We start from the raw sequence: 12500 nt of genomic DNA, 5'->3' as shown, positions 1-12500 counted from the left end.
TTATGTATATGTACATATACATGCCTATGTGTCTGCGCGTGTGCACATACATATATATAGACATGATTTCAAATTATACAAAAAAAAGCAAAATACAAAGGTAAGAGACAGTTGAGCCTAACAAACAGGGTATATTAATTTAACACCCAAGGGAAATGGAAGAGATCTTTGAAAGAAATGAGGTGAGACAACAGATACAGAGAGTGGGGAGTGGTGAGAGAAAACTTGCCTGGATTAGTGGTAGCGTATGTTGAATATATATATATAAACCAAAGAGAGAAAGAGAGAGAGAGAGAGAATTACCGTTTAAAGCCTTGATGATTTTTTTCCCTTATCTCTGTATATTTTCAATCTAATTCATACGTTATGTTACTTCAAAACTATTAATCTACTCTTTCAGCTAATTGTTGTTTTTAACACCATCACATACTTCCTACAAATAAATACGAAATTGCCCTTGCTGTATCAGCCCATCCTATACATATTTTTGTTCCTTTATTCTTTAGAGTATTATCTAATTCTTTTACCAATTATATTCTAGAAAATTTCGTATACTCTTATTACATTTTTACCAACCCAGGAACTTTTCTGCTTGGCTGCACTTTTTGAAATTTTTAGATTTACTGAATGATGTTTTGACGTAATCTTTCACGCTGAATTTCAGGGTCTAATTCACATATTCTAGAATTTTTTAAAAAGAAGTTACAGAGGTTTTAATTTGGATAATTTTTACACATTTACAGAACAGGATTTGGAAGCTGTCATTTTGTGCATGACTGCAATCGTAAGATGACATTATCAATAATGTCAACATTGCGACGATAACATGTGCTTTAAGCATTTAATAAGTGAAAATGTCCAAAAAACAGGTAAGCAACATATATTTTGTATCTTTACGCTTTCAATAAGCATTTAAAGTGGAAAAAATGGTAAAGAGCACATTTCGTAGTTTTAAGAGCAGAAAGAGATGGGTAAAAGCAGGAAAAAACATCGTAAACATCAGTTTTTGAACACACGGGGTTTTACGTAAACGCTTTTCCAACGCTTGACTTGATGCTATGGAAGCTGCCTAAAATTACCCGGATTTCATCACTGTCCACCAGTAAGAAAATATTCGAACAATGCGCTGAATATTGTAACTGCGCCCTACAACGCGCAGGTCATAAAAATTCGATCGAACATATCCTTATCTGCAACAACCCTCTCTATTAAACCCGGAATCAAGAACACATCCACCACACCCACCACCACCGATAAAAAAGAATATACCTCATATTTTCACCGTCCAACGCTCCTCCTAAATTTCAAAGCAGTAGAAGACCTAATACACAATTCTCCCACCCGGTACCCCCGGATCCTAAATCTATCGCTGTCCACGAAATTAACACCTGCAAGCGCTTCCAAACCCCTCTCTACACTCCGATAACTACATTAGTCGGAATAAACGAAAAAGAACATTGACGTTATCTGGTTCCACCACCCACCCCACTTCACCCTTAATATTCGGACCCGTGTACCCAAGTTCTTCGCTTTACTCGAAAAACACTTCTCTAAGTTCAACCTCCTAAGAAAAATCTTTAACCCCCAATCTATAAAATTTTCCTACTCCACCACTACTAACATTGCTGGGGTAATCTGACATCTTAACAAAAAGAAACTCAGGAACATACAATTAGCTAATCTTTTTTATAATAACATAACTCACACTAATCCCCAGATTCATACATGTAAACCTAGAATACTCCTAAACTTCCTTACAAACACTGACCCTCGTGTCTCCTGTTCTAATTCTAAATCATAAGCCTACCTCACGAACAAGATATGCCTAGTACAGAAATAAAGAACCTTAGTAATAATATCCGTAGACATGAAAACTACCATAAACTACACCCTGCTGATGTCTCCTACAACCCCATAAAAAAAATACCAATTCTAACGCCGCCACAGATAATGAACATAACACCGAACCTTCACTAGATGACAATCACCATGCATCTCCATCACCTCTACAATCCTCTGCAGCTTCAGATGCCCAAACCCCTGCCCCTTAGATAATTGTTGTCTTACTAAAAACATTTTATATAAATGTACGGTATAGGCTGCCAATTTTAACTAGATAGATAGATAGATAGATAGATAGATAGATAGATAGATAGATAGATAGATAGATAGATAGATAGATAGATAGATAGATAGCTTTTATTAGCCACACAGGGCTCAACAAAGATGGGACAAATACAATGTAGAGCTTTTCTTTTTGGGAGGAGGAAGGGAAAAAATGGAAGTAGGGGTGTCGATCAAAAGGGATCGTAGGAAGGAAAAAGTGGGGAGTTCGATCAAAAGAGATCGAGAAAAAAAAGCGATCAATAGGGATCGTGTATCACAGTAATGTTCTCGTGTAAAAAGGGGAGGACAGTTTAGGTTTAGCCGTGGAAAGAAAAGCCTACGGAAAAGACCACGGTAACCTTGGTCAATATTGTCATTGTTATTGAAGATACTATAACAGTAAGTGACTCTCTTTTGCCTTTTTGCTTCTTTTCTGGATTTTTTTAGATAGATAGATAGATAGATAGATAGATAGATAGATAGATAGATAGATAGATAGATAGATCGGCTTGTGCAGCACCACTTTCAAAGTCAGAATGGGCAATCAACACTCTAGCTCTAAGTCCTAAGCAAGATCTAACAGCACTTCTTTATCTCAGTTAATCCACAAGCATCAACATGAACCAATTCCATATAATCTGAAGTGACCCATAGTCACCCACGCAAAGCCGTATACCGGCTATAGCAAGTGTGATCTCTGCATCGCTGAAGTCTTCTCCACTATGTAATCCACTGATTGTTTGAAAGGAAGGAATAGCATAACTTTTGTCACCACAAATACATTCTCAAAATACAAATAACAATTCCCCCAACACAACCCCGAACCATTCCTTAACTATCTCGCCGGTCCCAATTGATATTCCTCTGCATATATTCTTACATTTTCTAAGCGTTTTATTTTTTATTTTTATTTTTATATTTCCCAATTGTTTTCCTTATACTTTATACTTTATAAATGTTCATAACTATTATCTTCCCCTTCCCTCTCCCTCCCTAGATTTTAAAATTAATCTACTACTACCAACTAGATGAACATAACTAAGTCCACTCTCTGACCGAAAACCCTTTACTTTCAACCTCCCTCGACTCCCCTATCCAATTCAAATATCACTCCTATATCATCTTCTTTTGATTTCATAGAATACTACAATATGTTAACTTATCTATCCTGCAACAGACCTGCGAATGACCCTAGGTTACATTCAAAAAGACATTTCCCCAGCCAATTTCCATACCAAACCTTGCCTCCCCATTCGCCCCACTTTATTTGTATTCTTCTTATCCATAACAAACTTACTCACTCCCACCTATTTATTTCTTTTATTTTTCCTTCTCAAATGTTTTCCTTTCGAACTGTGCTTTCTACGCAATTTTATGGAATCCCCTCCGAGTTAGCACGAGATCTCCTAACGACAATGTAAACTGCATATAATCAAGATACCCTTAGCCTGAAGAGTAGCTTGCGGTGTAACCCTCGTTTCAATAATTAGTACTTCCAAGATTCGGATCTAATCTTTTTTATTCGCAAAATGAGTTCCCCATAATTTTGCTCAGATTGTTTTCAATTTTGGTGTATCGATGCAACTCTGAATTTTGATTACGATCAACCAATTACTTTATCTCGTGAATTAGAGAATCTGATGTTATTTGGAATTAAAGTTGGGAAATTTGGGTAATTTTAATCAATCAACAGACAGCGAGGCATTAACAGCTTGTTACCATGACAGCCACACGTTGTGTTGTGTTTCAGCCGATTGTTGTGTTGATTCTTCCCGCCACCAGATTTACTTCACTCGCGTGTTTTGTTGTAATAAAAAATTATATTTATCAATTAGAATTTTATTATATTTTTCGTCAATTGTCTTAATATTTTACATATTTCTTTATATATAGCAAAAGTTGTTTGCAATGTTTATACAGTTTCTTAGCATTATGAAGGTGAATGGAATATGTGAACTTAGTACAGATAATTTCACATTATTTTTTAATTCTGCATGCAAAATCTTATAAGATACAGGTACTCTTTTTCTTGAGACAAATTCTTTGTTGACCAGTGTTATTCTTATCGTAGTTTACAAATCCAAACATGAAAATGTTACTCAACTTTGAAGTTTTGGAGACAGACGCCCTCCTTTTTACACACACACACACACACACACACACACATGCATTTATACATTAATGATGTACACAAATACATGACAGATATACATAATACTGAAATATGCATTATGTAAACACATGCAGACAAATATATAAATATAACAAATTCTAAAAAATAATAAAAACATACAATTCGTGAAGAGACAAAAGAAACAGTAAAATGATACATGTTGATTTTATTAGGTATTTCTGTTTATTTAGAAACCTACAATAAAGAGGTCATTTCACAGACGCTAAACTGTAAATTTCAAAAGGTGCAACCTTAAAGTTGACACCGCTCCGGTAAACGCAGAAAATTTCTGTCTCACTATTAGCTAAAAACACAGTCTTTTCAATTTTTAACTCTCTGTAATTATTTCCTCCAATTTTTTTCTCCACATCATACCTTCATAGCAATTAGACCGGAAAGCTTTTATTATTATTATACCCGATTTTCAGATTTTTTACTGTCTTTTAAAAGATGCATATTTTTCGAATGAAAAAACCTAGATCCCAGGATTCCGTTAGCTATAAAATATGTGGCCTGGATTTTAGCTACTCCATTCCCTAATTGTCGATATATATATATATATATATATATATATATATATGTGTGTGTGTGTGTGTGTGTGTGTGTGTGTGTGTGTGTGTGTGTAGCCACACCACATACTACAATCAGGCACTAGCCGCTTGCGCTTCTCCCAGCGACTTAAATTCATAGTAAATACTAGGCTTAAAAACACATGTCTAAACTCAGGCCCAGAACATGCCCCAGTATGAGACACATTATGTATGAGACACTTCCAGGATAAATAGACAAACTGAAACCCACAATAGAAACCTAAAAGGACCTCGAGTGAGACGCTCTCATCTGCCCTGAGCTTACCCATATGGCATTCAATAGAAACTCAAACACATAAACAACAATGAATCCAGCAACTCTCCTCTAACAAATACTATAGATTATACTTCCCCTATATTGCCTAATAAAAGCGGGGAAAGATCGATTTTCTGGTGTACACCCCAATTCGCTTTAAACGTTAATGGTTTAACCAAAACCATTTTTTTCAAATAGTAGACTCTAACTTCCCACGCCACCATAAGTGCCATTCAAACTTTCTACAGATCTACTCTGAAATTATCCTACTCCTCTCCGCCCAATATAGAATCTATTCTTACCTCATCCAATAAGAGTAAACTTAATTCCTACTACTTAAATATGTGTGTGTGTGTGTGTGTGTGTGTGTGTGTGTGTGTGTGTGTGTGTGTGTGTGTGTGTGTGTGTGTGTTTGTGTGTGTGTGTGTGTGTGTGATTATGAGAGGTCAATACAGCAAAAACACTAACACCGAACATGATAGCATAAACCCAAGCACTATAACCAGCATAAATCAGGACACGACCATCCTCGCTTCCGAGGAAGGTCGGAGTACGGCTAAAACGAACGTTGATACTAATAGCACTACTACTACTAACGCTAATAACTCTAATACGACCAGTACTACCACTACTACTAATAATAATAATAATAATAATAATAATAATAATAATAATAATAATAATAATAATAATAATAATAATAAGGAATATATCCACAGACACGACAGAGCTGGGACCTATATACACTGGAAGCTATGCCAACATTATGGAATAACAACAGAAAAAAGATGGTATAAACACACGCCAGAAAAGGTCACAGAAAACGAGAAAGCAATCATACTCTGGGATATGCCAATACACACAGATAGAGAAATTAAGGCAAATAGACCAGATATAGTTGTCAAAGATCATGAAGAAAAAAAATGCTTTCTAATTGATGTATCAATACCAGCAGATGACAACGTTTCTCTAAAAGAAATGGAAAAACTTTCAAAATACAAAGACCTGGAAACAGAGATAACTCGAATGTGGAATCTAAAAACAGAAACAATTCCTATCATAGTAGGTGCCTTAGGTATAATAAAAAAATATTCAGACAAATACATAACAAAAATAGCAGGACTTACAAATATATATAACATACAGAAAATTGCACTACTGGGTACTGCACACATCCTACGCAAAACACTTTCAATACAGTAAACATAAGAGCACCACAGCAAACCACAGCACATACCCAAGGCGCACAGAGCTGCGCTCGGTAGTGAAGTGAAAGCACGTTATAAAAATAAAACTACTGAATAATAATAATAATAAAATTAAATGCTAAAAAACGACAAAGAGCTAGAAACACTACTACAGACAGTACACGGCTTTACCAAGGAAATAGAAATGAAATTCGGATTAGAAAAATGTGCCAAAGCAACCCTGAAAAGAGGAAAATTAGTTAAAAGTAGCAATATAACACTAGATAAAGCCAATGAAATAAGAGAACTAGACGAAAGCCAACCATATAAGTATTTAGGAGTCAATGAACTAGATAGGATACAACATACACAAATGAAAGAAAAAATAAAGAAAGAATACTATAGACGAGTTAGATCAATACTAAAAACAGAGCTCAATGCTAAAAACAAGATAATGGGTATCAACACTTTAGCTGTCCCAGTTATAAGCTACAGCTACAACATCCTTAACTGGACACTAAACGAACTGTGTAAAATAGACAGGAAAACAAGAAAAATAATGACAGGATATAGGATGCACCACCCAAAATCTGACATAGAAAGGCTATATATACAACGCACAGAAGGTGGCAGGGGTCTTATACAGCTAGAAAACAATTATAAAATAACCACCATAGGACTGCAAAAATACCTACTCCAGAAGCAAGGGAAACTAATACAAATAGCCACAAAACACGAGCAAAACAAAAAACTGTTTTCAGTATTTAAGGAAGCTGACAAATACAAACACGAAATCAATCTACCTAACAAATACGAAGAAGAAGAAGAAGAAGAAGAAGAAGAAGAAGAAGAAGAAGAAGAAGAAGAAGAAGAAGAAGAAGAAGAAGAAGAAGAAGAAGAAGAAGAAGAAGAAGAAGAAGAAGAAGAAACAACAAAAGCTATAAAACAAATGAAATCCAAACTAAAACTAGAACAGCAACGGACCATGATAAAACGATGGCAAGAAAAGCCCCTACATGGTAAATACTGGGCTAAACTAAGTGCAAAGAAATAGACAGAGAAAAATCCCAGCAATGGCTGAGCAGCTCAGGACTCAAAGCAGAGACTGAAGGATTTTTAATTGCAGCACAAGATCAAAGCCTCCCCACCAGAAATTACCAAAAACACATAATGAAAAGAAATATAACAAGTAACTGTAGAATATGTGGAGATCGACAAGAAACAATAAATCATATTATCTCTGGCTGCCCAGTCCTGGCTAAGAAGGAATACATTCACAGACACGACAGAGCTGGGACCTATATACACTGGAAGCTATGCCAACACTATGGAATAACAACAGAAAAAAGATGGTATAAACACACGCCAGAAAAGGTCACAGAAAACGAGAAAGCAACCATACTCTGGGATATGCCAATACACACAGATAGAGAAATTAAGGCAAATAGACCAGATATAGTTGTCAAAGATCATGAAGAAAAAAATGCTTTCTAATTGATGTATCAATACCAGCAGATGACAACGTTTCTCTAAAAGAAATGGAAAATCTTTCAAAATACAAAGACCTGGAAATAGAGATAACTCGAATGTGGAATCTAAAAACAGAAACAATTCCTATCATAGTAGGTGCCTTAGGTATAATAAAAAAATATTCAGACAAATACATAACAAAAACACCAGGACTTACAAATATATATAACATACAGAAAATTGCACTACTGGGTACTGCACACATTCTACGCAAAACACTTTCAATACAGTAAACATAAGAGCACCACAGCAAACCACAGCACATACCCAAGGCGCACAGAGCTGCGCTCGGTAGTGAAGTGAAAGCACGTTATAAAAATAAAACTACTGAACAATAATAATAATAATAATAATAATAATAATAATAATAATAATAATAATAATAATAATAATACACACATTCTACGCAAAACACTTTCAATACAGTAAACATAAGAGCACCACAGCAAACCACAGCACATACCCAAGGCGCACAGAGCTGCGCTCGGTAGTGAAGTGAAAGCACGTTATAAAAATAAAACTACTGAACAAGAATAATAATAATAATACAAACCAATTCCCTAACACCCACCCAAAACTAACTTGTCCATAAATAGTACAGCATTTTCCCTCTCCACTACTAACCCGTTCAGGACAGATAGTTGCAACTGCCGATCCGGGACAGAATGCCTGCTGCAAGCCCACTGCAGAAAGTTTAACGTAGTATACAAATGTATTGCTCAGAACGTATTACATAATTCTACAAGCTACTACATCGAGTCTTCTATTATTTCAAACAGAAATATTCTGCGCACCTAAACTCATTTGAATATAAAGAGCATTGAAAATCCACGTCCCTAGCCAGCCACATACACCATCTGATAAATAAGAAAGTACTATATAGGATATCTTGAGCCATAATAGATTTTGGTACTCCATACCAAGGCCAGCGCTCTACATGTGGATTCTGTCTGAAAGAAACCCATCAAATATTAATTCATAATTCACTGCAATTACTCAATAAACAACACGCATCATTTTCTACATGTAAGCATAAGTCCTTTCTCACCTCTAAATTCTTCCATAGGTCCAAATGCAAGCAAAATCAACACACATAATACTTGACTATATGCATCCACGGGCGTTACAATATACGTACATTTTTCTTTTCCTTTTCTTCTCTATCAACATAAGTACCTTAGAATCTAGCTAGCTTTAATTCCTTAACTTTTAAATTTTATATTTTTAATCTTTAATCTTTAATTTAACTTTTAAATTTTAAATCTTAATTCTTAAATTTGTATCCTTTATCTATTTAATTGTAGTTTTATCCTATATATACCCACTTCAGCTGTGTTTCTATTTTTAGTTATCCCTACTGACCATTGACCACGCCTAACTTAGATTTCATCTGTTTAATTAATAGATATAAATACCTTCCTCCTTTTTCTGACTACTTTTAATCTTTATTTTATTTTATTCCTTATAATCTGTGAATTTCCCTGTCTAGAACTTTCATAATACTCACCTTGATGGCGGAATACCCAGTGTAAGGACATGCTAGCCTGTCACTTGGGATATCCCAGAAACAGCTGTAAGAATTAAAATTGACCTTACTCTAATTATTATTATAAATGACTTGAGATGCTCGTCCAGCCTTGTTTTTTTTGGTGTCCTTTTCCTCTAATATATACCTGGTTCCCTAGTTCAAGCCTCAGCTGTGAACTTGGAACCTAGCGAATGACTAATTACAGCACTTACTCACTGTACATATTCGTTTAGAACACCAGTGAACTAAACTCCACATATTCTATAAATATATATATATATATATATATATATATATATATATACATCTAGTAGAATAATAAAGAGAAAGTTCTTGGGGCAGTATTATATATATTTGAAAGAATGAGTAGAGATAGCTTTTTCTGAGGGGATAATTTTTATTCTAATCTTGATAATAGTGTTTACAGTGAGTTACTCTGATATGAGTTTCAAGCTTTCAAGTAGCCTGAAAATGTCTACTTGAACTCACTCAAAAGAGCCGTCTATACTCATACTTTCAAATATTCATGTGTGTGTTGTGAGTATGTACATATATATATATATATAGCTGAAATTTACAGAAAAACAAAACACGAAGACAGGTGTGTGAACACTAAGCGGGTGTATTAGTTTCACGCTCGGGAAAGTGAGAAAGTCTTTTACGTTTCGAACCTCGGCTTTTCAACAGAAAGGATTATGAAGAAATAAACAGAGAAAGAATATAAAAACTTCTGGATTTAGCGATCAATCATGGCGGACATTTACTTTCAATCACTACAATTGTTTGTACACAACGTAGTCCTCCAGGCGTGAAGCTTCTTGATTACGCAACCGTTTCTCTGCATTCTGAGATCTAGCTGTGTTTCCTCAGGCGATATGTAAATATTGTCTCCGTAAGTTCAAATTCTCGGCTTCAAGAGCATCCTCTCTGTCGTGGTCTGAAGTTTGTAGTCGCCACTAAGTTTATCAAAGTGTTTTGTTACTTAAGGACCGTTGGCAAACTACCTTAAATGTGTAGTGGTAGTGGGATGGTGATTCACTGCTTTGAACGTATAGTGGTAGTGGAATAGTGATTCCGCTATTATTTAAGTGGTTGCCGTTTTAAAATGGCAACGACTTTAACAATAGCAGAATCATTTAAGAAGTATCTATTATTTCATAGATAAATGAAATACATATCAATCCAGAAATTTGTAATAATTTCTTACCTTTATCACAATTTGTCCCGGAATATCCAGCTTTGCACGTACACTTGTATGCATTGCCATTACTGTTACACGCTCCTCCATTGTTGCATGGTTTCGCGATACACGGATCAACTAGAAGTCAATATATCAAAAATCAAACAATGTTTCAAGTATGACTGCTCAAAAGTGAAAATGTCTACAATTCTAGAGAGTCACGGAAGTCGACGAATACGTTAATATAGAAAGTAATGTCTTATCGACAAAGCTTTCTGCATATATATGTAGCGCAGTAGTAGTAGTAGTAGTAGTAGTAGTAGTAGTAGTAGTAGTAGTAGTAGTAGTAGTAGTAGTAGTAGTAGTAGTACTACTACTACTACTACTACTACTACTACTACTAAATATTTTTCCGAAGACCCTAATATAAGCAGAGAGATTTATTGCTGACAACGAGCTAGCAGAATCGCTAGAACGCTGGGCGAAATGCTTGGCGGTATTTCGCCCGTCGCTATGTTCTGAGTTTAAATTCCACTGAGGTCGACTTTGTCTTTTATCCTTTTGGGCTCGATAAATTAAGTACCAATTGCATACTGAGGTCGATCTTATCGACTGGCCCTCCTCTCCCGAAATTTCAGGCCTTGTGTTTATAAAAGAAAGGAATATTTATTTGATTTCGTGTTTAAAAGTATCACTGTTTGGCTACAATAAACACACATCACTTCATTACTGAGTATAAAGATATTTCTCGATAGAAATTATATATTTCATGTGTGTATACCATTATAATTCCCTAGCAATAAAACATTTCTGATAGACGATATTTAAGAGATTTTCATACAGCACAATATAACATTGCTATAAATCTACTAAAATACTAATAACAGAATATTTCAGTAGATGAACAATTTAGTGATAAATAATTTCATACATACCCTCACAAGTTTTTTTTATTAATTCCTTTTCTATAAATTTTAGGGCATCAAAGTTGCTCACTGTAAACATGTATTTATCTGATGGTGAATTAGCAATTTCTTTCAATTCAGCTTTGTTAAGGTTTGAACCGATTCCGATAGCAAAAACAATTACGTTCGCGTTTCGTAATTTTCTTGCCGCCGCAACTGTTGCCGATTTTAAGTTGGATTTGCCATCTGTTAGAATAATTGCAATATTTGGGGCATCTCCTCTATCCCCTGCCGCTTGTGTAAATGAGTTAGTTCTCAGATAATCAAGAGCCAAGTGTGTGGCAGTACTACCTTCACGATATGGTATATCGTCAATGCCTCCTAGTACTGAATTCTTGTGAGTATAACGATTCAAATTAAACTGTGGTCTTGTAGACGACGAGAATGAAATAGCCCCGACACGAATATGTTTTGGGCCAATTGTAAAGGATTTCACTATGCGGCTTATAAATTTCTTCATTTTTTTATAGTTTTCGATTTGAACACTTCCAGATTCATCCAACACGAACATGACATCAGCAACGGCATTTCCACAGGCTAAAACAGAGACAATTTAAAAAAGAAAGTAAGACGTGTGAGGCTGTTATTTATGTATTTCAAATTTTCTATTTTGATATGTGCTGTTTTATATTTTTGTAATATACTTCTTTGTATTATCTACACAATTATTATGACTGCTACTATTATTGTAATTATAATTTTATTACAATTTCAACTCTGTATTTCGTTCTATTTGTAATCAGTAGAACATTTAAATACTACATAAAAGAAATTGCAGAATATGAAGCCAGAGACCCATAAACGTATCTATTTCACTGAGACGTCCATTATCTTCTACGTTGAAATCTTACCGAGGTATACCTTGTCTTTCAACCTCCTAGATTCGATCAGATAAAGTACTAGTCATGTATTAAGCAACTATTCCCCTCCAACATATTTCAGGCATTGTGCCTTTGTTAGAAGCAATTCTTTTATTCGACCGTCT

At 35.0% G+C, this 12500-nt stretch overlaps 1 protein-coding gene across 11 annotated transcripts in view; it reads right to left on the bottom strand.

Moving 5' to 3' along the window:
* Positions 1–12500, bottom strand: part of LOC106867110 (zonadhesin) — a 141399-nt gene that overhangs the window by 69416 nt on the left and 59483 nt on the right. For all 11 annotated transcript variants that reach the window (XM_089348572.1, XM_089348575.1, XM_089348565.1 and 8 more), the window contains 2 exons: positions 11486–12052; positions 10578–10688 (listed from right to left, as the gene is read on the bottom strand). In XM_089348572.1, the coding sequence (XP_089204698.1) occupies positions 10578–10688; positions 11486–12052 (678 nt within the window). The remainder of the gene's footprint in view (positions 1–10577; positions 10689–11485; positions 12053–12500) is intronic.

Source organism: Octopus bimaculoides, chromosome 3 (genome assembly GCF_046866305.1).
Source record: "Octopus bimaculoides isolate indiv1 chromosome 3, ASM4686630v1, whole genome shotgun sequence".
NCBI lineage: Eukaryota > Metazoa > Mollusca > Cephalopoda > Octopoda > Octopodidae > Octopus > Octopus bimaculoides.
This window is presented reverse-complemented; position numbering and strand designations above follow the sequence as displayed.